General features: G+C 41.1%; 3 protein-coding genes across 7 annotated transcripts in view; 1 reads left to right on the plus strand and 2 right to left on the minus strand.

Moving 5' to 3' along the window:
- The window catches only part of mtmr4 (myotubularin related protein 4), a 31,296-nt gene extending 24,467 nt beyond the window's left edge, over positions 1-6,829 (minus strand). The window contains exons 1-2 of one of the 4 annotated variants that reach the window (XM_008332777.3): positions 6,764-6,829; positions 910-1,010 (exon numbers count right to left, since the gene is read on the minus strand). In XM_008332777.3, coding sequence (XP_008330999.1) covers positions 910-1,010; positions 6,764-6,776 — 114 coding nt within the window. In that variant the 5' untranslated portion in view covers positions 6,777-6,829. Of the gene's footprint in view, positions 1-909; positions 1,011-2,138; positions 2,438-2,478; positions 2,908-6,362; positions 6,417-6,763 lie in introns of those variants that run through there. The other 3 variants (XM_025065551.1, XM_025065552.1, XM_025065553.1) reach the window with 3 other exon arrangements.
- A 1,788-nt stretch (positions 6,830-8,617) lies between these two features.
- On the plus strand, positions 8,618-13,893 carry hpda (4-hydroxyphenylpyruvate dioxygenase a). Its single transcript, XM_008332782.3, has 14 exons — positions 8,618-8,818; positions 9,000-9,026; positions 9,120-9,182; positions 9,382-9,486; positions 9,586-9,628; positions 9,723-9,805; positions 10,468-10,557; positions 10,643-10,749; positions 11,344-11,421; positions 11,782-11,944; positions 12,291-12,362; positions 12,481-12,603; positions 12,697-12,813; positions 13,421-13,893. The coding sequence occupies exons 1-14, from the start codon at positions 8,633-8,635 to the stop codon at positions 13,508-13,510; spliced, it is 1,347 nt and encodes a 448-aa protein (XP_008331004.2). The 5' UTR covers positions 8,618-8,632; the 3' UTR covers positions 13,511-13,893.
- Positions 13,894-14,388: 495 nt separating this feature from the next.
- rnf43 (ring finger protein 43) overlaps positions 14,389-24,842 on the minus strand; it is a 64,139-nt gene continuing 53,685 nt past the window's right edge. The window contains exons 3-9 of one of the 2 annotated variants that reach the window (XM_025065554.1): positions 20,208-20,282; positions 19,659-19,793; positions 19,430-19,531; positions 19,088-19,255; positions 18,879-19,002; positions 17,015-18,556; positions 14,389-16,886 (exon numbers count right to left, since the gene is read on the minus strand). In XM_025065554.1, coding sequence (XP_024921322.1) covers positions 16,861-16,886; positions 17,015-18,556; positions 18,879-19,002; positions 19,088-19,255; positions 19,430-19,531; positions 19,659-19,793; positions 20,208-20,282 — 2,172 coding nt within the window. In that variant the 3' untranslated portion in view covers positions 14,389-16,860. The remainder of the gene's footprint in view (positions 16,887-17,014; positions 18,557-18,878; positions 19,003-19,087; positions 19,256-19,429; positions 19,532-19,658; positions 19,794-20,207; positions 20,283-24,842) is intronic. The other variant, XM_008332787.3, reaches the window with a different exon arrangement.

Genomic DNA, 24,842 nt, shown 5'->3' on the forward strand with positions numbered 1-24,842 from the left:
GGAAACTCTTTTAAAAGGGGCCTCTTTTAAACAGTTGCAATAGTAAACTGCATTAGACAACAAAACAAGGCTGCAAATTATTCTCTTTACTTTATTTTAACATTGTAATATTTAGAAAATGTTGTGACTTTTGTGAGTAATGTTTTTGTAAAACCCCACTATTAGGTTTTCTTTTGCACAGGTGCAGTTTTTTCATTACCATAGGTTGGTAAATTAATTTTAGAAACAGCTAGAAAAATGATTTCACAGCAGCAACTTATGCAATGTGCTTTAATGTGATAATAAAAAATCTTTTAAAATGCAATTTTTAAATGTAAATACCCTTTTACATTTATAACATTTTTACAACATATTTGTAAAAAAATTTTATTGAAAGTGTAAGATTTTCTGATTTATCATATTCTGATATATCGGAAAATGTTTTTAAAACAATGTTTTGTAATTTAAAAGTAAATGTTTTAACGTCTAAAATGTATCTTGTAAATGTATACAGTATGAAACGTGGTAATATTAGTATTTTCTTTTAACTATTGTGAAATTTGGAAAACACCACTTCACATATGCCACCAGTTTCTGCTCAAAGATTGCATTTTAGTTGCATTGTCCATTAAACACACTAAGGATTGATGGTTCATTTAAATGTTTTATAACAGTGGTCCAGTGACAATAAAAGCTCTCCATTCATTCACTAATTCACAGGCAGTGATTACAAAGTCTTCTTTATGGTTAAAAATGGTGCTCCACTATTTTGACGGTACTAAATCTAAGTTACCATTTCCCGAGTAAAGCTACAGAGACCCAACTTGTCATTTTGTGTTAAAAAAAAACCCCAACTTATTCCATATGAACTGTAACTCTTAGGCAGCATATACTCAGCATGTCCCGCCCCTTAAAGTGTGATTGGCTCACCATTGTACCAGCCAGTGCTGTAGACAGTTGGTCTGGGAGCTCCTCTACAAATCCCTCCAACTCCTCCCGTCCACTGGGCTCTGCTGTGCCAGCGATGTCTCCTGCCAACATAAAAACACAGTACCTTCAGCATGTGGGTGGTTTAGGGAGTGTATGAATGCATGTTTGTGTGCGTCTGTGTGTGTGATTGCATAACGTGGCAGGGTTTCAACCGCTCCTGGTGTAAAGTACAGCATGCACAATGAAGGCTGGCACTTAAATCATGAAACACACGGCTGTAGATGTGTAATCTGGCACTGATTTAAAACAAAGTATCTAAAAAAGTGTGTTAGCAACATTATCTGACGTGGCGGTTGTTACTTTGACTTTTGACATGCATTCACATCATGCCTGGATTTATATAAAAAAAAAGTTTTCCCTGTGCATATACTCATATAACATGTACATGCAATAACAATAACATCAAATATGTACCATATATTATTAAACCTAAATATGCAAGAACTGATGTCATTTTTAAAGAATGTTTCCAACATTATGTGCATTAATACAAAATCAGTGAAACTGTAGCCACATGTAATTGCAACTTTTTAATTTAACTATCCAGTCATAACCATGCGTGCTGACTTGCTGATTCAAATGTCAACAATGTTTAATCGAATTCATTAACTGAGTATTAACCAATCATACTCAATCAGGTAATCATCTTAGTCCAGGAAATAAGTGTTAGCTGCAGATTTAATGTGGACACATTTCATTTTAATGCACTTGAACACATTCCCAAAGTTTCCAGTGGCTGCCCTGAGATGAGAGGGTATAGCAAGGAGACATAGTTAAACCTGCTGTCTGGAACAAGAAGTAATGTCTACAAATCAGGTCATAAACATACTCTGGTCGTCACGAACATACTCTGCACACACAAGCTGTGGACAGACGTGCAGGAACAAGCATCAAAGCTGTTGCTTCATTGAAAACCTTGGAGTGAGTCAGCCAACGTTGGAGACACTGATTTGAAAAAAATGCAACCTCGACATTCCCTAAAACTTTATCAGCAGTCTTAGAGATAAATGAAAGCAAAGTAGACAACATATTCAGGCAAACTCCACAACACTAATGACAGAAGATTCGGTGTCTTCCCATCTCCCTCTAGTAGTGCAGACATTATGAAAGGTAATAAATAAAAACAGCGTTTTGTTTTAAATCAACAGGTCAACACCTGGTCGACTCACTAAATGGTTCAAATCCAACATTCAGAGTCAACTGCCCTCTCTTCCTGTGAAGCCGTCGGGACGGAGTGGTGGACTATATTTAAGTTTGTGCAGAAGATCTTTAAACACAAACACACTTTCAGCAGTGCTAAACACTTCACACTTCCTTAACACCAGTCTTTACTGCAATACATTCCATAAAAGGATGTGAAACCTGGATCAAAAGTGTCAGTGCACACGGCTGTCATCTCACTTCCTCCATTTACATTGTTTCCAGACACACCCCCTTTGCACACAGCTCAGCCGAAAGAAGAACTACTACAAAACTCATGCAGTACCAATACTGTACGCTTGTACTTACGGACACCAAGAACACTCCTCCGCTCAAACGTCGCTCTACCTTTTAAACATGAGTAAAAAGCTTAGTGTCTTTCAGAGTAGTTGTACTCTCATCTCCAAACACGTAGTGGTTGTAGTCCAGAGAGTAACATAGCTCCCTCCCCTCCCTCCTTCCCTCTGTCTTTACTGCCTACTCATGTCCCCTCCCACTCTGCGAGTGCCAGGCTTCTCAAAGTGAAAGGGGCCATACTACAGGGCATGAACATTTCACCCACCCACAGTAGCCTACACTGGTGACTCACTTTATTCAGTCCAACGCTGTGGCTCTCATCACAAACCAGTCACTGATATCAAACAGTCTCTCTCAAAGTTTTAAATTACCCTGAATAGTCTTGGATGACTAAGCTAAAAACTGTTTTAACATGTTGCCAGGGAACAAACCCTTAATTTTAAATCCCCTTTGACTTACTTTATTCCCTCGGAAGCATTTAAATGATTTGTTAGAATGTCTTGTACACAATAAGGAGTGAAGAAGTTCATTTTGTTCTAATACAGTACACTGTATTACACTTCTATGTCTCCATGTACATGTTAACCACTGAAAGAACAGAAAAAGCAAAATCAACAAGCCAAAGAGAAGTGAAACAAACACCACTTTAAATGGGTTTTAACCAGAACTTCAGTAAAGTTGTATAACACCTTGTTGGACAGGGCTGGCTGTCAATCACAGCCCAGGATTTGACCCGGCCTGTCAAACGTTGGCACAACATAACAGGGAATGGACAGGTAAATATGTTCTTACTGAAGTTTTATCAAAGGCTGTAGGTCTTACTGACATAAAACAGGAAATGAATGACTTCACTTTCTTTAACTGGATATGTTTTATGCTTCAGTAGGCAAAAGCCAAATTTCCAAAGACCAGAAAGAGATGCTGGTGTCGTTTAGAACTGCCTGCACGTGACAGCAGACATACGACAACATCAACGTACAAATATCAACAAATTAGGCAATAGATCCTGGTTAAATAATGAAGAGTTCTGACCTGTCCTGAAACTGTGATTACTGACACAAAAAACAAAGCAAAAAAACATAAATTACTCAAAAATCAAGGACATGGGGTTACTTTCAACACAAACTATGAACTCTTTTTTATTATTATTATTATTTATTATTAGAACAGACACTCTCAGTGAAAGTGAAAGTCAGTTCACAATTACTTTTTCTTTCGGCTGCTACCAGCAGCAGTTGGAGAGCATTTTTTTTTTCTTCCTAACAAACAGCATTCTCTGCTATTAAACTATTTCCGTGTCTTTTTCTACAACATCCATGAATTTTCTTTGCAATTGTCATCTATCGCCTCATCTGGAAACCCTTGTTCCAACATCTTTGAACCAGTATTTCAACCATCGAAATCTTTCACACATCTACATAACACCCCAACTTGCTTCTCACACCTCACAACTAAACAAAACTTTACTCGCTTATTCTGAAAGGTGTCCTTTCTGACGCTAACCATCAAAAACGTCAACATTTTCAGCTCTGATGACACCAGTTAGTAGTTACTGTCATTTGTTCCAAACAATACATGGTACAATACCAGCTGTGCCTTCCATTTCATAAAAACCTTTTGGTATTTATGGTTAATAACTTTTCTTTCCCCGTAAAGACCTTCGAGAAGAGACAAACATGTAGTGCAAAATGGAAATACCCAGTCCAGTTATGAGAAGTGAAACCAGTTTTATGGTAAAACATTTGGGGAGCGTATATGCATCAATTCAACAACCAATCAACAAGGCAGGAGGATCTGGCTAAATATCTGGCCAGTCAAGCAGACTTTGACAAGGTGACTACTAACTTTGTTTTTAATTCAGTTCAACAGTTTATGCTGTACACAGCATAAAAGAAGCAAAACTGCCAAGTGATTGTAATACAAGTCTGCATTTGATACATCTGGAAATGTATTTTTGTGCTTTATATGTAAAGTTCATGCAGAAAGATTCAATTCTACTGACAGATAGTTGCTGTTTACTAAAGACATTTGTTTTATGCCACCATTAAATATTTCAACACATGGGTGCAAAATATATTTAGCAAACAAACTTTAGTTTTATTGCCAACTACAGAGTTTGGAATCTTTTATGCAATTAAGTAAAAACAAACTCAATGTCATGAAAAACGAATGAAATCTCTGCACAATAACCATATCCTCGAGCTGACACCAGAGACAACAGCTTGACATACAGTGTTAACACAATGTATTATTTAACATTTGCAGTTAAACGTTTTGACATGTATGGCAACCAGCGTTGAAATTCAACACGACAGGGTGTGTATTAATGGATAAATGTTAGAAGAGAAATGGTTCTATAAATACCAGGTACGAACCACACCCTCTACAGTAAAATCATTCATGCTTAAGCATGTCAAATCTGTCTACTGCAGATTACTGTTGTACCTACTGTGATCAGCATGTGACACCAGTTCACTGAATACATTTCTTTCAAGTTTAAACAATACCTGTTCTTTATTTTTAGACAGTGCTATGTATTTCATAGAAATAAAGCTACAGTTTAATTCTTCTTTAATTCTGTTCAGAAATGTCCTGGCTGTGTTGTCAGCAGTTATACAGCAACTCACGAGTCTGGTCTTCCAGGACACAATATGCAGGCATAGAATAACATGGCATATCATAGAATAACAGTATGCGTACTGGTGCTTGCTTTATAGAGCTGCACTATTGCTGCTTTGGAAGAATCAACACAAAACACTATTGTCTTTTTCATGACGGGAGATTCAGAAGATTGCATTCAGATAAAAAACTAAAAAAAAGCAAAGGTCACACAGTACTTTGATGGCTCATTTAATATTTACCTTAAAAAAGAACCACACTGAAGTCCAGTACTTTAGGTCATGAAAAAAAGCAGCAAAACTGAATATAACAAATCAGGGATTCTCCCAAAGTAATTCTGTCAACCACTAGTTTTTCAAGTTGGTAGAATATTTAAAGTCTTAATGTTGAATTGTGACGAATAAAAACTAAGAGGCGGTAATGCAAGTTGAAGCTGAGTTACCTGTTAGCAAAACCTAAGGACAAGGCTAATCTAATTTCACATTTCAGTACCAAATAAATCTAAACAAAACTTTACTCTGTGTTAGCAAAACATCTGATATCATCAAAGCAATTTAATTCAGTTTTTTCAATAACCAAGCCCTGTTTGTTGCTGTAGGCATAGCTCTATAAATAGATTATGAGCTTCTCATTGCTAACATAACTAGTTTAGAAAACCTTCACCAATCATTCTGATGCGATTAACCGCTCGGTTAACAGTTGTTACCAAGTAAAGCCTCGTTCTGTTCTGTCTGATGTTTTGACCCAGAAACAGATTTACATTTTGTTACAACTGTGCAACAATCAACTCATGACACAAGACTCACTGCACTACTTAATACTTTAAATAAATGTCAAGTACATTTTAAGCCAACGTTAAGAAAGAGAAGATAATCTATGGAGAGACAGCGACGTCTGAGTGACTGCTGTGATACGTGGACTACATGCTGTGCTTGACTCTTGACATAACAACAGGTGATCACTAGTTGATGACATGGAGGAAGTTTTATGGACAGTCTCACTACACACTCCCTCACTGTGCGTGCGTGCGTTTGTGTGTGCGTGAGTCTGTGCACGAGCGCTTGTATTTGAGAGAGCGCGTGCAAGCACTGTTTCCCAATGTTAGCAACATGCTAGCTCCTACATATCGCCATTAACACAGCCTTACGTTGAACATTCTAGAAGATAAATGACAAAACAGCTCATAGCACACACGCTCGACAGATGGTTACCACGCACGAACGACTGGCTGTTAACAAGTTACCTAATTATTCGAAATTTTAGATCGAGTTACTCACTCAGACAGAATCAGCTGATACAACGGTGACTCAGTAGACCTACACCACTTCCGCGCGTCAACCAATTGCCAACAAGAATAAGATTCCGCGTCGGCCAATAGGATTGAAGAACTCCTGGTAACCAATGATCCTCAACGATACTTAAACGAGTCGCGCATACACGCCCACAACAGAGCTAATCAGGAGCCAGCAATTTCCCGGAGTGCACCAATAGAAAATCACAGCGCGGCAAAAACTCTCAACACGCACACACATGCACACATACAACCACACGACAGCAGCAGGGTCCGCCTGCAGCAGGCGTAGATTAGCTGGGCAATAAACACGCAATGAGGAAAGACACAACTTTCACTTTTCAAACACGTATTAAATCAAGTTAGGAGAAAAAAATCATATTGTACCTGTGTAGGTCATTGTTTCAAAACAGTGTGTTTCATTTGTTTTTCTTTTAAATTTACGTTTAACAACCTTACATTTCCCACGGACCAAAAACAGTTCATAATATTACTTCCATTCAATATTTGTTCTTTTATGCCTTTTATCTTCTTTGATCTTTCCAATTTAGATTCTTCTTTCTTTCCTTCTTTACCTCCTTCTTACCTTCTTCCTTCCTTTCTCTTTTCTGGCCAAAAGAAGAACAACAAATAAATGAACCAGATCCCAAAAAATGTATTTAAACAGACATATATATGCATTTTATATGCATTTGTAATTGAAGGATTACTGTGGAAAATTATTGATCTAAAATAATGGATTATATAATATGTAGATGAAGGCATAACTAACTGAAAATATATGTAGTAAATATAAATATCTGCAGTGCATGACTGTCACACAGACACTGCATGTACTGTATATACATACAGTGTGTCTTGTGACATGCCAGTACAGTGTACAGTACTGTAACTAAAAACAGACCCTTGTTTGGGTCCTGTGTTGACCTTATATGCTCTCCAACAGCAGCAGCTAGCTGCCTCCATCTGTCTGCTCTGCTGCTCTGACATGTTTGTCTTTGAAAATGACACAGAAACCTATAAACAGTGATCACATCGTCAGCTGTCTCTTTAATTCTGTATGGTTGAATTTTTTTAAAAAGTTCTCAATTACTTTAAATCACAGTCCTTAAATCAATGTAAATTATATCATCAGCATTTCATTAAAGTTAGTCATAGATCATGTAAACTGGCAGATGACATTCATGTGCAGCTATAAAACATGCCGAAGAACATAGTGTTCCTATGGAGTACTTTTTATATTTGTTTACTGTGTTGCCCCCCCCTAGTGGCGAGCATTAGCAACTAAATAGGTCTGAGAAAGAATTTACTTATAACAACAACAATTACCACTACTAATATTAATAGCACTTCAAAAACTATTACTACCAGTACTGACCAGATCGGGAATTAGACGTTCGACGAAATTTTACATATCATAGTTATGGCCTTTGAATATCATATAACAATAACTATAGAGTACTTCAAGTGCATACTCTATTATGTGGTCTATTATACCACATAAATGGACAATCTTCAGCTCCACCACTCACACACACACAAAGAGACACACAGATCACCAAATCAAATTCTTGTATCATGTTCCTTTTTGTCACAGCTTGGATCCACTAACTGAGGTGATGAACTTGTGCAGTGTACTGTATGACCTGAGGCATCAGAACTATGGCAAGTTCACAGATGTCATGTGGGCCTTGTGCAAAATGTTAATTTTTCACTTCTCAACATTGTGTTCACTCTGCACCAACGCTGCCCAAATAGAAACACATGGGACCAAAACAGACATGATAGCTGTTAAGTGTCTTTCATGCAAGTCATGGCCCTTGGCACAGGAACCCATCTGTGCTTGAAATTCTTTCATTTCAGAGTAATATTGCCCTTTGCAGCAGTGTTATTTTCATTTATGAGGCTGTTCCTGGATTTATTTTTATTAAATCCACAGACCAAAAAACATCTTTTGATTGCCTTTAGTAAAACCAAAGAGTTGTCTGCCAAAAAAAAGGAAAGCAATTTTGAACTTCTTGCATATCAGACTGTAAAAACACACAGCTGAGGAAGTTTTTTTTCCTGTCATTAAATTGAGATTAAAATCACTGATATTGTGTGTTTCTAAGACTTGTTGTTGGTGAATGTATTCTTTTCTGTGCCCATGTAAATTACACTACTGGAACTGTGAATTTTACTGAAAGGTGATGAAGGAACAACATGCACGTCTTCCCTGGTCAATTATTTTCATAACAAGACATTGAGAAAATAACCATGACCTGGTGTGTCACATTCATACCTATGACAGTAGGAGGAGCAGAAACGCAGGTGGGTGTAGATATCAAAGGACCTATCACAGATGGTCATCTGCTCAGTACTTATCGGCATGTTTTTGGGACAGACATTGTTAAACATTGGCGACTGTTCCCAGGTCAGTGGCACATCTGCAATCTCATCATGGTAAGAAGCTTCACTGTGTTAAGAGTCAGTTGTGATGAGGCAGAGTAGTTGTTTTTCCAGGCGTTTGGCTTTTGAGTTGATAATTAAGTGGTGTTGAAAATATTGAGTTCTATCGACTGCAGGTGAGTGTGAATACTCAGTGGTAATGACATATTGACTGGAGTTCTTTCATTTATTTCAGACAAGCTACACGGATAAAGGGGAGAAGGTGAGAATAAAACTGCAATAGAAATGATCGAAGAAAATTGTTTACATAAACAAGTCTTGTGAAATAAATAACTTTTTTTTAAATTCTTTGTAGCATGTGAGAGGAAGGTTTGTCAGGTTTCATCATATCACCTTCTGGGTCGGCAATGCAAAACAGGTCAGTCAGGTCATGACCTTAATTTAGCTTAAGCATGTCATTCACAAGATACTAGATTTACTAACCTGCGATTAACTTATTTTAATGTTTCAGGCTACTTGAACATTGTTTGAAAAGTACATGCAGAATTTCACCTGTTATAAATGAAAATGGTTGTTAGGAGTCTTCAGATGTTAATCACAGTGTGACCTCCTTCCAGGCAGCCTCCTTCTACTGTGACAAGATGGGATTTGAACCTCTGGCTTACAAGGGTCTGGAAACAGGCAGTAGAGAGGTGGTGTCTCATGTCATCAGACAGAACAAGGTGTTTAGCCCGACATCCATCACTGGGCTAATGTAGGCATCAACACTCACATGTGTTGATCTGCTTCAAACTTGATTCTCCATCTCTCTTTCCACACAGATTGTATTTATTTTCGAGACTCCCCTTAATCCAGGAAATGAAGGTAAGTGATGTCATGGGGGAACTTTTAGAACATTCACACAACACGCAGCATGTGTTTACAACATTTCTGAATAGTTCTTTTTTTTTCTTCCCAGTAATGGGAGACCACCTGGCGAAGCATGGTGACGGAGTCAAAGATATCGCCTTCCAGGTTGAGGACTGTGACTTTATAATCAAGGTAATACAGATGCAAAGGTTCAATGACGTAGGACAGGATACACAAAGCAGCTCCAGTCTGCAGCAGAATTATATATATATATATATATATATATATATATGTGTGTGTGTGTGTGTGTGTGTGTGTGTGTGTGTGTGTGTGTGTGTATGTATAATGCAGTGATATTTAAATTCTTTGACAACAGTCAAAATGTAGTTCCCAGTTTTGTCAATTATGGAACCTGAAGGATCTAGTTTTACTTCTTTTATTATATCAGCAATTTCTAATATTGAATGCCTGTTCATTGAGACTTCCATTGAAGTGAATATTTTTTATCATGTTTCTCTTCTGCGTTAGTTGGAATTACTGCTGTGCCTCACAGGTTATCACATGGGCCACGATGTGTTGCAACAGGAGCGGAGACAAAGATTGTAACTTTGTTAGCTTAACGAGTGTGTTTGAGTAGTCAGGTCACTCCAGGTCATGTTGAGTATTTGTGTGAACTCCCTCTCTGTGTTGACCAACGGGTCAGAGTGAGGTAGATCAACTACTGTATATGAAAATATTACTGGGGGTGAAATGGCTTTCTTCCCTCAGCCACCAGAGGGCCTCCAAGAGCTGTGTGTAGACAAAGTAGGTGCTCTGTGATAATGTTAGTGTGTCCACACTGTCTGTGCTGACAGAAAGCCAAAGAGCGAGGAGCTGTGATTGTGAAGGAGCCCTGGGTGGAAGACGACATGCACGGCAGGGTGAAGTATGCTGTGGTCCAGACGGTATGTGAAGAGAGACACTGTGCAGACACTCAGGCTACTCATAAAAAAACCCCGATTGATTGTTATGTTGATGTTTTGTCCTTAGTATGGAGACACAACACACACTTTCATTGAGTACCTTGAACCCTACACAGGCCTGTTCCTGCCCAGCTACAAACAGCCTCTGTACAGGGACTGTCTGTTAGCCACACTGTGAGTCTCCCACTCAACATGTCACACTGCATTCTGTCATGCTGTACATACCTTAAACCTCAGGGGTGTCAGGGGCCACATACAGCCTGATTAGATGCCAAGTGGGCCGGACCAGTACGATCATAACATGATTACCTATAAATAATAATAAATCCATATTTCCCATCTCTGTTTTCCTCTTTTGTATCATGAAATACAATTTGACAAAACATTTCATAAATTGTGCTTTTTTTTTACACTTAAAGCAGGCCAGTTTGAACCCCCTAATGGTCCGATTTTGGCCCACTGGCCATATGTTTGACATCCCAACCTTAAATGGAGCAATGCAAGTACTTTTTACATTTTTTTATTTCATAGCTTGTCATTATATTTGACAATCTATAATTGGAGACTATAGTTTTAGAAGTTATATGCATACAACTGCTGATTTTTAAAAAAATTCTTTGCTACAAACAAGAACCTCCCTCCGTTGGTTGTCCTTGAGACCTTTGCCACAATGACCAACAATAACAAAAGCACAATTGGTGAAGTTTAAATGCAGGTTCAAATACCAGGAGGGGTTCTTCTTGATTGTGTCTTTTGTCTTTCCTGTAGTCCAGCAATAGGACTGAACTTCATCGATCACGTTGTGGGAAACCAGCCAGACGACCAGATGGTGCCAATTTCAGACTGGTAAGATTCCTGATGCAGCGCACGTACACACAGGGCCACAGCAGGCAGACAGGATCAAAGGACAAGCAAACACTCCACCTCCATCACAAAGTGAAGTGTTAGAGGAGACGTGAAAACCACTGAACCACATCACCAGTGGCCAACTGCAGACCTCCACGCTGACTCTCAGCTACATGTCCAGTTTTCAGAAAAGGACAATTGGTACAATTCCCAAAAGTGCAATATAAACCAACTTTTATTAATTTTTAGTATTTTTAGTTATTATATAAAGAGAGAAAAAGAGAGAGGCATTAAATAAAATGTTATTTTAGAAACTGCTCCAGATTTTCTCAAAAGGAAGATTCTTCTTTTGACTCCCAGGTACCAGAAGTGCCTGTTGTTCCACCGTTTCTGGTCAATCGATGACAAGCAGATACACACACAGTACAGCTCGCTGAGGTCAATCGTGGTGACCAACTACGAAGAGACAATCAAGATGCCCATCAACGAACCGGCGTTGGGGAAGAGGAAGTCACAGATCCAGGTGAGACAGTGGGAGTTCTTATCACTGGTCACCAACACAGCCAGCTGAAGTCATCTACCTACATTGGAAACTTTAAATATACATTTACTCATATAACCTGAACATACTTTATATTTATATTATATGGATTAATTGTATGTAGTTCAATACTACAATATGAATTTTTACACAGTACAGGCTCACCCCTGAACACTATGGAATTGTATTCATATTTTAGTTTTTAATTCTACTTTAGTTGCTCATCGTCTGTTAGTAGATCACCAAGTTGGTGCCTCGGTGATCTACCAGTAGATGTTTCAGCTTCAGTGTTTTTCCTCAGTGTCCTAATTGTTCTCCACATTAACAGGAATACGTGGACTACAACGGGGGAGCAGGTGTTCAGCACATTGCTCTCAACACATCAAACATCATCCAAGCGGTGAGTTTTGTTATCATCAGAAGAAGATTCACTGACTTTTACCTCTGCTCAGCCCCCCTCCCTCTAGCCCCCCAACCAACAGGTAGAGACAAGTTGTCCTGTTTTTTTCTTTAAACAGGTAGTGAACCTGCGAGCCCGAGGGATGGACTTCCTCGTAGCTCCTGACACCTACTACGATGACCTGCGGGAGAAACTCAAGACTGCCAAGATCAAGGTGAAGGAGGACCTGGACCGTCTACAGGTGAGGAAGGGTACATTTCTGGGTTGGGTTCAAAGGATTTATGAGAGAGTGTTGAACTAAAAAGAACACAAATATCACTGTTTTTTATTCAAGGAACTCAAAATCCTAGTGGACTTCGATGACAACGGATACCTGCTGCAGATCTTCACCAAACCCATGCAGGACAGACCCACCCTCTTCTTGGAGGTCATTCAACGGCACAACCACTCTGTAAGAGTCTGCCCAGGTCACTGCAAAGCTGGGGGGAGGTTTGGAGCAATTATGGTTCATTTTAAACTCTGCACCAAAGGGAACCAAACACCCAACACCTGCTTGGTGGGAAGTGTATGAGCCACTTATAAAAGCTCAGTAAATCTATCACGGTACATATTAAAAAGCCCACTGCTCCTCAGCTTGTGTTGCGCCCTTTGGCACTTGGTTTGTAACGCCCAGCGCCTTCAGTACATGTCAGAACAGGCACATCTTGTCACTCTCCACAGTCTCCAGATGTGAACACAATGCATGAAAGTGAGAAACCTAATCTGAACCACAGCAAAGAATAGTTTAGAGAAACCACTAACACTTGATGTTTTCGTGATCTGTGAAAATATTTACATGATTAATTGGTGAGCTGACGTTGACGGCAGCGCCCTGTCAAGGCCAAGTGGGGGGTTTGAACCCTGTGAGAATATTTATCTGCTATTTCAAACTCTTACATCAAAGTGCTCGGCATCCAGAGCGATGTCTGGGTTAGGATCCCCATGGCCATAACAAACACCACAGAAGAAGAGAGAATTTCTGGGTAATTAGCCATCTGTGTTCTCTGTTCTCTCTGCAGGGCTTTGGAGCAGGAAACTTCAAATCTCTCTTTGAGGCCATCGAGAAGGACCAGGAGGCCAGAGGCAACCTCACACAACTGACACCGTAGAACCAGACCAAAACTTTACACTGATCCTGTCACAGCACCTGGAGTTTGTCCAATATATAAACTATATGGACATTTAAAAGACAGGCAACATCACCTACAATACATCAGATATACAGTGATAAATGGTTACGTAGTGTAGCAGTTAGCACACCTGCCTTAGATGCAGAAGGTCCTGGGTTGGCGCAACAGAGGAACCACACTCTTGGCGCCTCCAAGTGGCAGCCTATTGCAGCAGATCTGCTGTTACCATGGCGATTTTAATACATTTGGAATTACTATTATTATAAATACAATCATGTGGACAGGTTCATGTTTTGTGTCTGATAAATTGTCAAAAGATGAAAAATTGTAAAACAAATAAAATCTTGATTGTTGCTGTTAAATGTTTGTGTGATAAAAATAAGGTTCAGACGTCAGAGGTTTGTCCTTATAAACAATCACAGACACGGTGTTAACATGTGGCCACTGTCTCAAACACATGGCTCTGGGTGTAGATATGAGTTGTTTCAGCGACTGCATTTTCAGATTCAAACACTAGGTCATATGTAGTCCATTTGTTTTGCAAACATAACCCAAACCAAACCTGAGCCCAGAACTGGGACAGTAGGTGTTACTGATACAGTGGACACGACAGCACGGATATACTGCATGTCTATAAAACAACCCAACATGTACACATACATTTTCACTTGTTAAACTGAAATCATAGATGTTGCCAGTCTGACCTCAGCCATCATCATCATCACAAGACAATACAGGCTCTTCTCATGGATCTTCAAAAAGCTCTTGAAGAAACACTGAAATCTAACATGCTGATTGCGAATCAGCATGGAAAATCTTTTTCCAGATGAGCGAAAAGGAAAAAGAAAATCCAAGGATTTATTTCAAAATAATTTATTTGCATATACTTGGAATGAAGGCAGGTCGATACATCTTTGATGGCACTGGTCAGTTTCCATATAGGAACATTCTATACAGAAACCACTCTCTCAAACCTGAACAAGTGGATAAATATATTAGTAAATAAATATATTAGTGACATGTCACTATATTGAAATGTTCTATTATATATATATAAAATACAACACTATTTCATTTCTGTTTTTTTTGTTTGTTTTTTTGCTGTTGTCTTTTTGTACACAAAAGTATCCAAAATATACTGACACGCCCCTTAACATTCTGCAGGGACCGTTACTCTATAAGAAAAGGCAGTTTCAGCTCATTATTCTTGCATAACAGAAACAAAACATGGACATAAAAAAGCAAAGAGAAAGGTTACAAAGAAGATGAAATCACGTCAGATTATCAGAAGCGTCACCAAACGATGTTTTTCATATGCTGACATTTTTTGGGATTATTTTCTTTAATACTACGACGTTTGAATAATCCCTCCTCCCTCCTCACCCATAATAACATACGTGATTGAGCCAAAGTGCTGCTGGTATTTCAGTCTTTTTCTCACAGACTGTCATGACACTGTTAAAAAAAATGCTATAGCTAGAGGGCGCTGCTTTGACTCATTCAATGTGAGGTATATTTGGACAAGATGACGTGGCAGAGTTCTTCTCCATTGTCCAAATGTGAGCATGTTCCCTCTTCTCTGTGAGATCTTAGAAACAGAGTGAAGGTGGTGAAATAAGGCACGACACATCACGTGTTCGACTTTTTGTCTTTGGTTAGACAGGTAAGAGCTTAATGAGTTCAGAGTTTCCCAGTTCAGAGACAGGCTGTAAAAACATAAGGCACATGCATGTCTCATTAAGTGCTACTGGTTCCGTTCGAATACCTATAAGACGTGAGTCTCCTGCTGCGGCCGAGGAGCTGAACTTTACCTGCAGTCTGAATTTCACATTTTTACTGAGCCTTTCAAAGAAAAGTCTAGATGCCTTTAGTTGAGCCCAATATGAAAGTGGCCTTTTTTGACAAGACTGCCTTTATAAACACATTGTACATATTTAAAAAAAAAAAGAGAATGTTTTTTTCTTTATCAGTCAGTCATCTGTTTCGTTTTAGTCGGCTCTCCCTTCTAGTGCTTCTACACAGGGTTTTCATTGAATAACTGGGCATCTTTCGTGTGATCGTCTTGAATTGTCCGTTTCTTCTCTCAGGCTTTTGAAAAATCACAGGATGAGTACACCAGAGCCTTCGAACACGTCACTAATGTAAACGGCATTAGCATTCACTGATTCATGGGACTTTCTGACAAGCATGGCTTAATATCCAGTTTCATAATAATCATCATGAAGGCACAGTGTGTTTTCATAGATGCAATGTAAAACATGTCACTAGAGCTTTACTTGCTGGGCAATAAGACAGACTAAGAACACTTTAAGAGCGCAGGACGCTGCTGCTGTGCGTCAGGCGGGCCTGGTCATTCTGCGCAGTTCGGAAGCGGAGCAACAAAGACGTTACATATGTGAAAAAGAGAAATGATCGGAAAGGCAGGATAGCTTGTAACGACAAGATCATTCAGTCAAACTGGTTCATTTTGGATGGTTAAAAAAAATTACAGACTACAAAGAGCAAAAAAAAGAAAAGCAAACAAAACATTTAAATCAGCTGCCATTATTGAAATAATTAAAATAGGCCCCATGCATGGCTCAGTGACCTTTGTGAATGCTCATTGTTTGAGGGGCTGAGCATCGACCTTTCTTTCATTTAGACTGGCCAGACTGCCAAGAGGATAGCTATTAGTTTGGTTTATGGGATCTACATGGATGTGACAAAGAAACCTTACAGCAGTACCTTTTAAAATCCCCTGTGAGGTGTGTTTAGAAATCTGTGCTGAGGTAGGCTGGACTGAGCTGAGACTGATCTCAGTGAAGGAAGAAGAAGATCAGACAGTAAAGTACCTGGAAGGAAAATCAAGTTATTATCTGTGATAGAGTGAGCGATGCAGAACAGAGGTGGAGTCTCATTTCATGAGGGCCCGAAACCCTAAACAAGGACCATTCCTTAGCTGTCACTAAAAAAAAAAAAAGCACAGAAGCTGTGATAACATGTCTGAAATGAACAGTTTGTTTGTACAATAACTGACAGAAAAACAATAAAGAACACTATTGTATTTCTCCAACAACTCCCTCTCTGTCTCTCTCTACACATTTAAATCATTCATTGTATTTTCATGAAAAACAAAACACATTCTAAGCACAATCTAATCCCAATAATTTCACTTGATAACCTGACTAACTCGACTAAAAGCTCTGAGTCCTGGAGGAAGCTGTGGCTTCGTCCAACAGGAAGCGTTGCTGGCGGAATCATGTGGAAGACATGAGAGCGTTTGGCCAGTGAGAGGCTTGTCCATTCTGGCTCCTGTGTAGCAGCGTGAAAATAAGGATGCAACAAAGTTGTTACACACCGGACTCCTCCTCTGATCCTGGACACAAAGAGATCCAGTTATTGTTGTGCTCAAGGTAAATATCAAAAAACAAAGATACTTATTTTGGTAGAAATAAACAATGGCTAAAATTCTCTTTCGTTGCTAGTGTTTTTGTTCACACTCACCCTGATTGTGGTGTAATGTTTGGCAGTATAAACAAATGTCCGTGTTGCACTCAGGCCCTGGCCCGTGGTGGAACCTGCAGGGAGACCTGTCCATGGATGGGCCAGGGGCCAGCAGTTGAGGCTCAGAGTGAGCCTGCTGCACCCTCTTTTGCCACACCACGTGAGCCCCGCTGCAACATGGCCACTCCTCCACCCCCCCAGAGTCCAGAATCAGGGGGACCGGGAGCAGAGCCGGGTGCAGCTCGGGCGGTGAGCAGCAGAAGCCTGTGTCCTGGCTGTAGTGAATGTGTATGCTATGATTATCCTGCAAATCCAGGCTCTGGTGAAAACAAACAGAGGGGCCGTCCAGCACACAGCCACCCATTCGAGGAGGATGTGGGTGTGCGGGTCCCTGGTGGCAGCAGTGGGGAGGGAGCTGTAAGGGGATCGGGGACAGTGGAACCGGAGGTTCAGAAGAACCGCCGAGTTCTTGGTCCTGACACTCTGCCTGACCCGGACTGAGACGATCTGGGGGGTGTGGTTTGGGGCACTGACAGGGGCTGTGTTTAGGAGAGAACACAGGAGAGTCTCTGCCCACAACAAGTGTAGCAGGAGCGGCGGGAACAGGAACAGCTGCAGCGGCGACGACGGCGGCGGCGGCGGCGGCAGCACCCTGCTCCTCGTCAGAACCTCTGCTCAGGCCGGGGCTGTGCTCCCCCTCCTCGTAGTGGTGGTGTCTGTGGCGATGGTAGTGGATGTGACTAAACACGGTCTGCGGCTGTTCTTCGGGGCAGCCCGTTTTGTTCCCCACAGAGTCCAGAGACCTGGGCCGAACCTGAGGTTCGTGCTCCAGGCTGTTCTTTCGGGGATCCCGGCCAGCACTTGGCCCATAATACACAAACGGATCATAGTCACTACTCAGAGAACTACGGAACGTGGACCAGCTGCCGTACACTCCCTGCAATGATACATCAGTACAGTTAAGAACTGAATCGCTAGAAGAGCCGTGGCAGGGCCCGGAGCTAGAGTCACTTGCAGGCCCGTCAGCTAAATATCCACTGCGCTCCGTGTGGTAACTGCCCCCTGAGCAGCTGCCCTCGTCGTGACGACTGTGGGCAGGTGCTCCACGCGTCTGTGGGGTAACGGCGGCAGTGGGGTGCAGCCTGGAGCAGGACGCACTGCGCTGGGTTGGGCAGGACGATCGATAGTTCTGACAGGTACGACGCGGAGCGTAGTGGTGAGTGGATGTCCTACAGTTGTTACCAATCCTGTGGGACCTCGGAGCGCCCTCTGCAGGCATGCGGTGGCCACAGCCAGAGCCGTGCTGTCTGCTGGTGAGGAATCGCAGAGTCTGAGGTTCCATGGGAGAAGAACCACTGTAGTGGCCCAGTGAAGGGTACGGTCCAGATGGTCCATGTGGGTAGTGGGGTCTCATGGAGAAAGGAATTGCGTGCTGAGGGAAGGGGTGGTTGTGTGCGCTGCTGTAAGACTGAGGGTGCAGGAAACGCTGACTCTGTTCTGAACTTTGCTGGAGCCTGTTCCTTGGTGGTTGCCGCTCTGTCCCTGTGGAACACAGAAACAGTTAGAATGGCATAGCGCCTCCTGCAGGAGAGAAATGGGAATTACACGCTCTCTCTCTAGTACCAAAATGTCATAAAATTCTGGGTACAGTTTACAAAGTGCATGCTTGTTCCGGGCTCATTCGGCAGTTTGTTAACAGTCATGTGGCACATTGAGTTTAATAGTGAGTTTGTCTGTCAGGATGTGACGATGATTTAAATAATTCAGAGAAAATGTAAAAAACCGTGGCTCAATTATGGTAAAGGAAAAGACAGTTTGCGTTTGATTGTGGAGCAAAAGAGCTTTTGGAAAAAGGTAACTTAACTGTAACTATACTTGTCCTCACCCATGATGTTGTGCTTGCAGAGGGGACAGGTGCGGTGCTGCAGTAGCCAGGGATCCACACAGTCTTTATGAAACTCGTGATCACAGGAGACGATCCTCAAATGCTGAGGCACAGGAAGAATTCACAGAATGGTTACTTTTTTTTTTTTTACCTAATTACAAACATGCTCATCCATCTCCCCCTCCCACCTGCCCATCCTGGAACTCCTCCAGACAAATAGCGCAGACAGGGTTTGAGTTGGAGCTAGCAGACCCCCAGGCCCCTCGCTGGTGCTGTGAACCGGAGCAGTCAGGAGACCTGTAGATTCTGATCTTCAGTCGTTTAATAGCCCGCATCGTCTGCTGATGAACAGAGTCCTGTCGGTGGAAGAGAGAGCTTTGATATGTGGCCTGAACCAAGTGTCTACACATACATTTGGAACTTGAAAAAAGTAATTTAGCTAGTCATTTAACAAAGCTCTGACTTTTATCAGCTGCAGCTTATAGGAGCATGAAACCTTATTTACTATGGAATCTGTGGTTTTTACTCACCCATGTCCTACTGGACTTGCACTTGTAGCGAAAGACAAAGATTAGGACGATGGTCAAAATGGCCAGGAAGACGGTGAGCAGGATACCAACATCGTAATGTGGCTGACAGAGAGAAGGGAGTTGGAAAGCACATCGTGTTCATTCACAGAAAATTATTACCTTGCACAAAAAACTCACAACACAGTAAAAGTACTTTACAGTACTTTACAGATGTGTACTCGGTGCTCACCCATTTCGACTGCTCAATCAAGATCTCAATGCGAACTTTGGCCTCCTCGTTCTTGTTGACCAAACCCATCAGCTCCTCAGCGTCCTCAGCCTCCACCAGCACCACGGGACGGGGAAGTGCTTCTGTTTCTCGCAACTGTGTGAGCGTGTGTAGAAAAATTCAATTTTTAATAATTTCCAGGGGTTTTATGAAGAATCACCGATTAAGCATTTAATAAAATCACAAATGTTTCACAAACTTATATTCTCTTCAAGATTATGATGAACCGACAAGTCAACACCAACACAATGTTCAGTTTAGACCAGCGATTCCCAACCACTGGGTCGTGGCACACTAGTGTGGTGTGACAGATCATCAGGTGCGCTGTGGAAAGGCATCCAATTTAACTAATGTTTATTTCATTTCTCAATGCGAGTGAAGAGCTACACGTCCACAACCCTCTAGTTTAAATCATTGGTTTTAAAGCCCCTAGAAAATAAGCGGTTACATCTGCATTAATTTAAACACTACATGTAGATAATGAAGCCGAGTTTTTGGTAAAATGCTCACCTCAGCAGCAGCCTTGGCGTCGTCACTGACATCAAATATGACGGCCTGAGCTCCTTTCTCCAGGGCCATGCGAGCCTGAGTGAAAAAACACAAAAGCAGAAGACAACTGTCGGTCAACTGCAGCCCCGTGTGATCTATATGAAGACCAACTGACACATTTACTGCTCATTAGCAAGTCCGGTATTGTCACAGACAAATACAGAGACAGTATCTCAAAGCTACCACTAGGTGGCGGTCATTCCACATGCATCTGGTCTCGCTGCAAAGAACTACATTTTCAGCAGCTTTTCCACCTGACACAGTGAAGAGAAGAGAAAGCCACATCACATATCTGTGGCATCTGACTCTGGAGATACTGTAAATGAAGATTTACAGGAAGTGAGAATGAGGTCACGATATGCGAATAACGGCCAGAGCACTATGTTTCGTTGGGTCGGAAAAGTCGAAAGAGTTTTTGTATGGCTTTGCTTGTGCAGTGTCTTTTAATGTAATGTAAATAAAAACACATCAAACTTCAGCATACAACTAGAAGAACACTGTGTGGAGAAGCTGTGTTTACACGTGCAGCACATCTTTATTTCGTTTGTAATTATCCTGAATAGAAATTTACTAACTGCACTGTTTACAGTGATGTATAATTAAATGATCAGATTATGACATGTGTATACACGTATCAAGTGCTTAATAAGAACCATCTATTTTGACATGCACAGAGTTGTCTAATTCTCACTGCATGTCTCTGCTCATCCCCTTGCTATGTGTCATTCATTTCCCCATCTTCCTGACTAACAAAAATATTATAATTAAAATTTCTGCGAAGTCCTCATTCAACTTGTGCAATAACTCAGAAGCACACCGTAATCGGTTCCCGTCGCGTATTACGTCACTTTCTCCTGACCTGCGAAACAGAACACAGTGGAACGACTGCACAAGAGACGAGAAAGAAAAAAAAATACCACAAAAGATAAAAGGGAAACCACAGATCAACAACAGAAACACTAAAAATAACAGAGGCCAATTAGAATCAAGATCAAAACAAAGGTTGAAAATACACCAAAGGTAAGTTGGCTTGTTGGAATGCAGTGAAATTAAGAGAGGAAAGTAGGTCAGCAGTTGCACCCAGAGTTGAGTACAGATTATCTTCTAATGAAAGGGTATTTTGTTACTCAAGTAGTGTAATGTGTTACTGAAGTTATTGTTTATGTAAAGTAAAGTATTAACTGAAGACTCTCTCTGATGGTCCCGACTTCTAAGGGTGGGAGTTAGTGACCCATGATGTCCCGACATACTCTCTAATCCATGGGCATCAGCTCTACTCAGCTGATGGTTCTCTTTTGTACCATCAGCTGTTATTGCAGACCTGTAATACAGTGCCATCGTTGAAGGATCATTACATTTTCAAAATAAAACATCTTTTAGACTCCATTCTGTCAGTATCAGAGTCTGAATGACCTTTTGTTTTGAAACATTGCCAGATTATCTGTAAATGAAAAATGTAAAGGGATATGACTGGATTATTTTTAAATGAAGTATATTAGAAAAACTGAAGTACATTCTTTCACTGTGGCCTGGTACCAAATGACCTACGGACCGGCACCAGTCCCCCAGACCGGGGGTTAAGACCTGGTGTGTGGTCTTCTGCTCCCCGTTCAGTTGTTTGGCGTTGGCATTTGCTGCTGTTCGTCTTTTTGCCAGGCTCTTCACGAGTATATAAATGCTTTGGCCGGCACCACCATGGGATGGTGAGAAAACAAACATCAGCCTTTTCATCAGTGTCTCATCACATGCTCTCAGGCGTCTGGCAACTGTCAACACTAAATAAAGAGGAGACACAAGTTTAAACACCTAATCACCCAGGTCAGCCTGAACTCTAAACAGTGATACTTGGCCTACTTCTCACAGTTCACAACAGCAGATGTGTGTTGCATACTTGCACCTACTCTCTTTCTTTCTCTCTCTCACACACTCACACACACACATTAACACAATTTGGCTCAAGGAATTGAGGCAAAAGCATCACTCAGCTAGTCCATTGATCAAGTAAATGGAAATCTCTCTTTTGGGAGTGGAGGCGCTGATCTGGGTTCACTTTTTAACACTTAAAAAAGAGAAAGTTCATGCAAGACAAGAACATAGCGCCACCTTGCACACAGAGTGAAAAGCCCATTTTACTTCATTATTTTTCCTCAAAACAACTATAGATTACCATCAATGAACATTATATATGTATGTAATTTGGAGTAGTCCCTAACATAAATAGTATATACTGTATGTGACTCGGAGTAGCTTTGGATTTGAATCCAATGTCAACTAGCTTTTGAAATGCTCAGTATCAAAAGGTCATAGAGAGGTCAAGGGCTACCCAACATAGACCATGGGATCTGACCCCAATCTCTGCACTTTTTGGGGCTATCCGTTTCTCAATTTAGTCAAAAAATAATTGCAGGCCCCTAATAGGGTGTGGCCAAACAGCAAAAGGCTGGATCTCAGACATGTGGGATTTTGCTTTACCTTGGGTTCAAAAGTTCTCCGGGCACAGCTATGTACCCATGGATCCTGTAATCGTGGTAATAAATGCAGGAAAGCCAGCGCTTGTGGTCAACACACACAGATTGAGCAGAGAGGTTTTCCGCTGGCCTCCTACAGTTTGACTTACAGTCAGTTTGTGAATATATCATACTGTATTTCTCCAGGGATCACTGATGTGGTCTTATTTTATCACAGTATTACTAGTAGTGACACCGCAGTGCGGTCGTCTTAGCCGAGCCACAACGTTGAACGAGGCCTGACAGATCTTTTTATATCAGTAATAGGCGATATATTTAACCTTCAATGCAGGCGCAGGTCTGACAGTGAGGAGAAGGTGCCAAACACTGAATCCATTCAACATCTGTAGGTTTGTCAAAGCCTGACGGCTGACAGTGGCAGCAGCGTAAGCACGCTTCCTTCCTCGTGAGTTGCAACTTAACAAATATGATTAGAGTCTATTTAGCAATTGAAGGAAAACAACTGCAGCATCGGAAATGCCTGTGGTTTGTTGTTTGAGTTGCACAGTGGAGAAGTCATCAGTGCAACACCAGCAAACAGGGCTGACGCTTGAAAACACTGACAGCCTATTGGTGGAGGCTGTGTCTGACAGAGAAAAGGAGGTGATCTGGAGGGGTGGGTGAGGAAGGGGAGGGAGGGGGTGAGGGCATCAATAGATAGGAAACAGTAGCAGTTCATGTAGAGTTTCTGACACCGCCATAAACACACCTGAGGGCACGGAGGCCGAGAGAGGCACCGTGAGGTCGCGCACACACAAACATAATTCACATGTCAAATGGAATGTAAAGTAAGGAAACACAACAAAGTAGTTGATTTATAAATAAATATAACGTTGATTTATTTTATTAAATAATTATGCAATGTACTATAATTAGGGATGTCCAATATTAACTTTTTGCCGATATCCGATATGCCGTTATTGTCCAAACACTTCATTTCCGATTCTGATATCAACTGATACCGATCGATCATTCTGCAGACAATCCCATGATTATTAAAATAGATTAATTAAATGAGCTGCAATGCTGCCATCTCGTTACTTTCAATTGCATATACAGCCGTTTATCCCCAAAACTATTTTTAAGTCAAAGGTCATTTGACGAAACACAGGCATTGTGCAATTGGGTTTACATTAATATTCTTACAGATATTACATAATTATGCTAATATCGGTCGGCCGATTTTATCGGACATCCATTAATATAATCATTAAAAATCGCACAGCTGAACCCCACAAAAATGTTGAGTAGACATTTCTCACAAATAGCAGATGTTAATAGGCAACTGAAAAATGTTGGGTTCTATTTTCATCTCAGTTTAGGATTCATCGTGGACATCAGCAGTGGATGAGCTAGCCAGGCTGAAGCAACATGATGGGGAGGAACAGCCTCCCTGATCAAGTAGTGTTTATCTATAAAATGAAGATAAAACATAATGATGACAACAGGTGTATATAATACCACAGCACTAGAGTCAACTGAAAACAGCTCGAGAAAAATTCATTAGATTTTCTGCATCAAACAGCTAGTGGTGCTAATGCTGCCGTCTCAGGTTTTTTAAGAAGCAATCCCGCAAAACATTATAGTCGTGGGGAAGTCATCTGAGTCGAGATAAAGTCCTGTAGTGACCTGCTGTCCCAGGGGACTCCAGAGGCAGTTTTAGTCCCCGACAGGCCTGAAGGACAGTGTCCTAAGCAGCGGGTGTGGGAGCAGCACTAACCGCTGATCTCTTGTGCCATTTTAGTATTTGGAACAATGCCACAATCGTACATAAACAAACTACAAACATCACACTCACTCACAGCCACCCATCTGCCCTGGGCACCAGTGGGTGGTCTGCCTGAGATCAGCCAGTGCTGTTTGTGTACATCCTCGGTCAAGTGTGGTGTGTGACTCAGGCTTGGCACAACATTGTGTTCCCGAGTGAGTACAAAAACACTTCTCTGATGTCTTTATTTTACACAATGGATCGTCTAGGCTTTTATTTTTTTTTTCCATCCCTGACAAGATTGCTTTTCTGGTTACTGCCTCAGTGTTTGTCATGAGTTTAATGTGGTGAGGATGACACAACCAGGCCAAGTGCCTTCAT

Source organism: Cynoglossus semilaevis, chromosome 19 (genome assembly GCF_000523025.1).
Source record: "Cynoglossus semilaevis isolate Cse_v1.0 chromosome 19, Cse_v1.0, whole genome shotgun sequence".
Taxonomy (NCBI): domain Eukaryota; kingdom Metazoa; phylum Chordata; class Actinopteri; order Pleuronectiformes; family Cynoglossidae; genus Cynoglossus; species Cynoglossus semilaevis.

Coding starts and splice junctions, on each gene's coding strand:
- hpda (XM_008332782.3), top strand. CDS start 8,633: ATGACCTGGTGTGTCACATTCATACCTATGACAGTAGGAGGAGCAGAA. Junction 9,487..9,585: donor ATGTCATCAGACAGAACAAG/GTGTTTAGCCCG, acceptor CTTTCCACACAG/ATTGTATTTATTTTCGAGAC. Junction 12,363..12,480: donor CATCAAACATCATCCAAGCG/GTGAGTTTTGTT, acceptor TTCTTTAAACAG/GTAGTGAACCTGCGAGCCCG.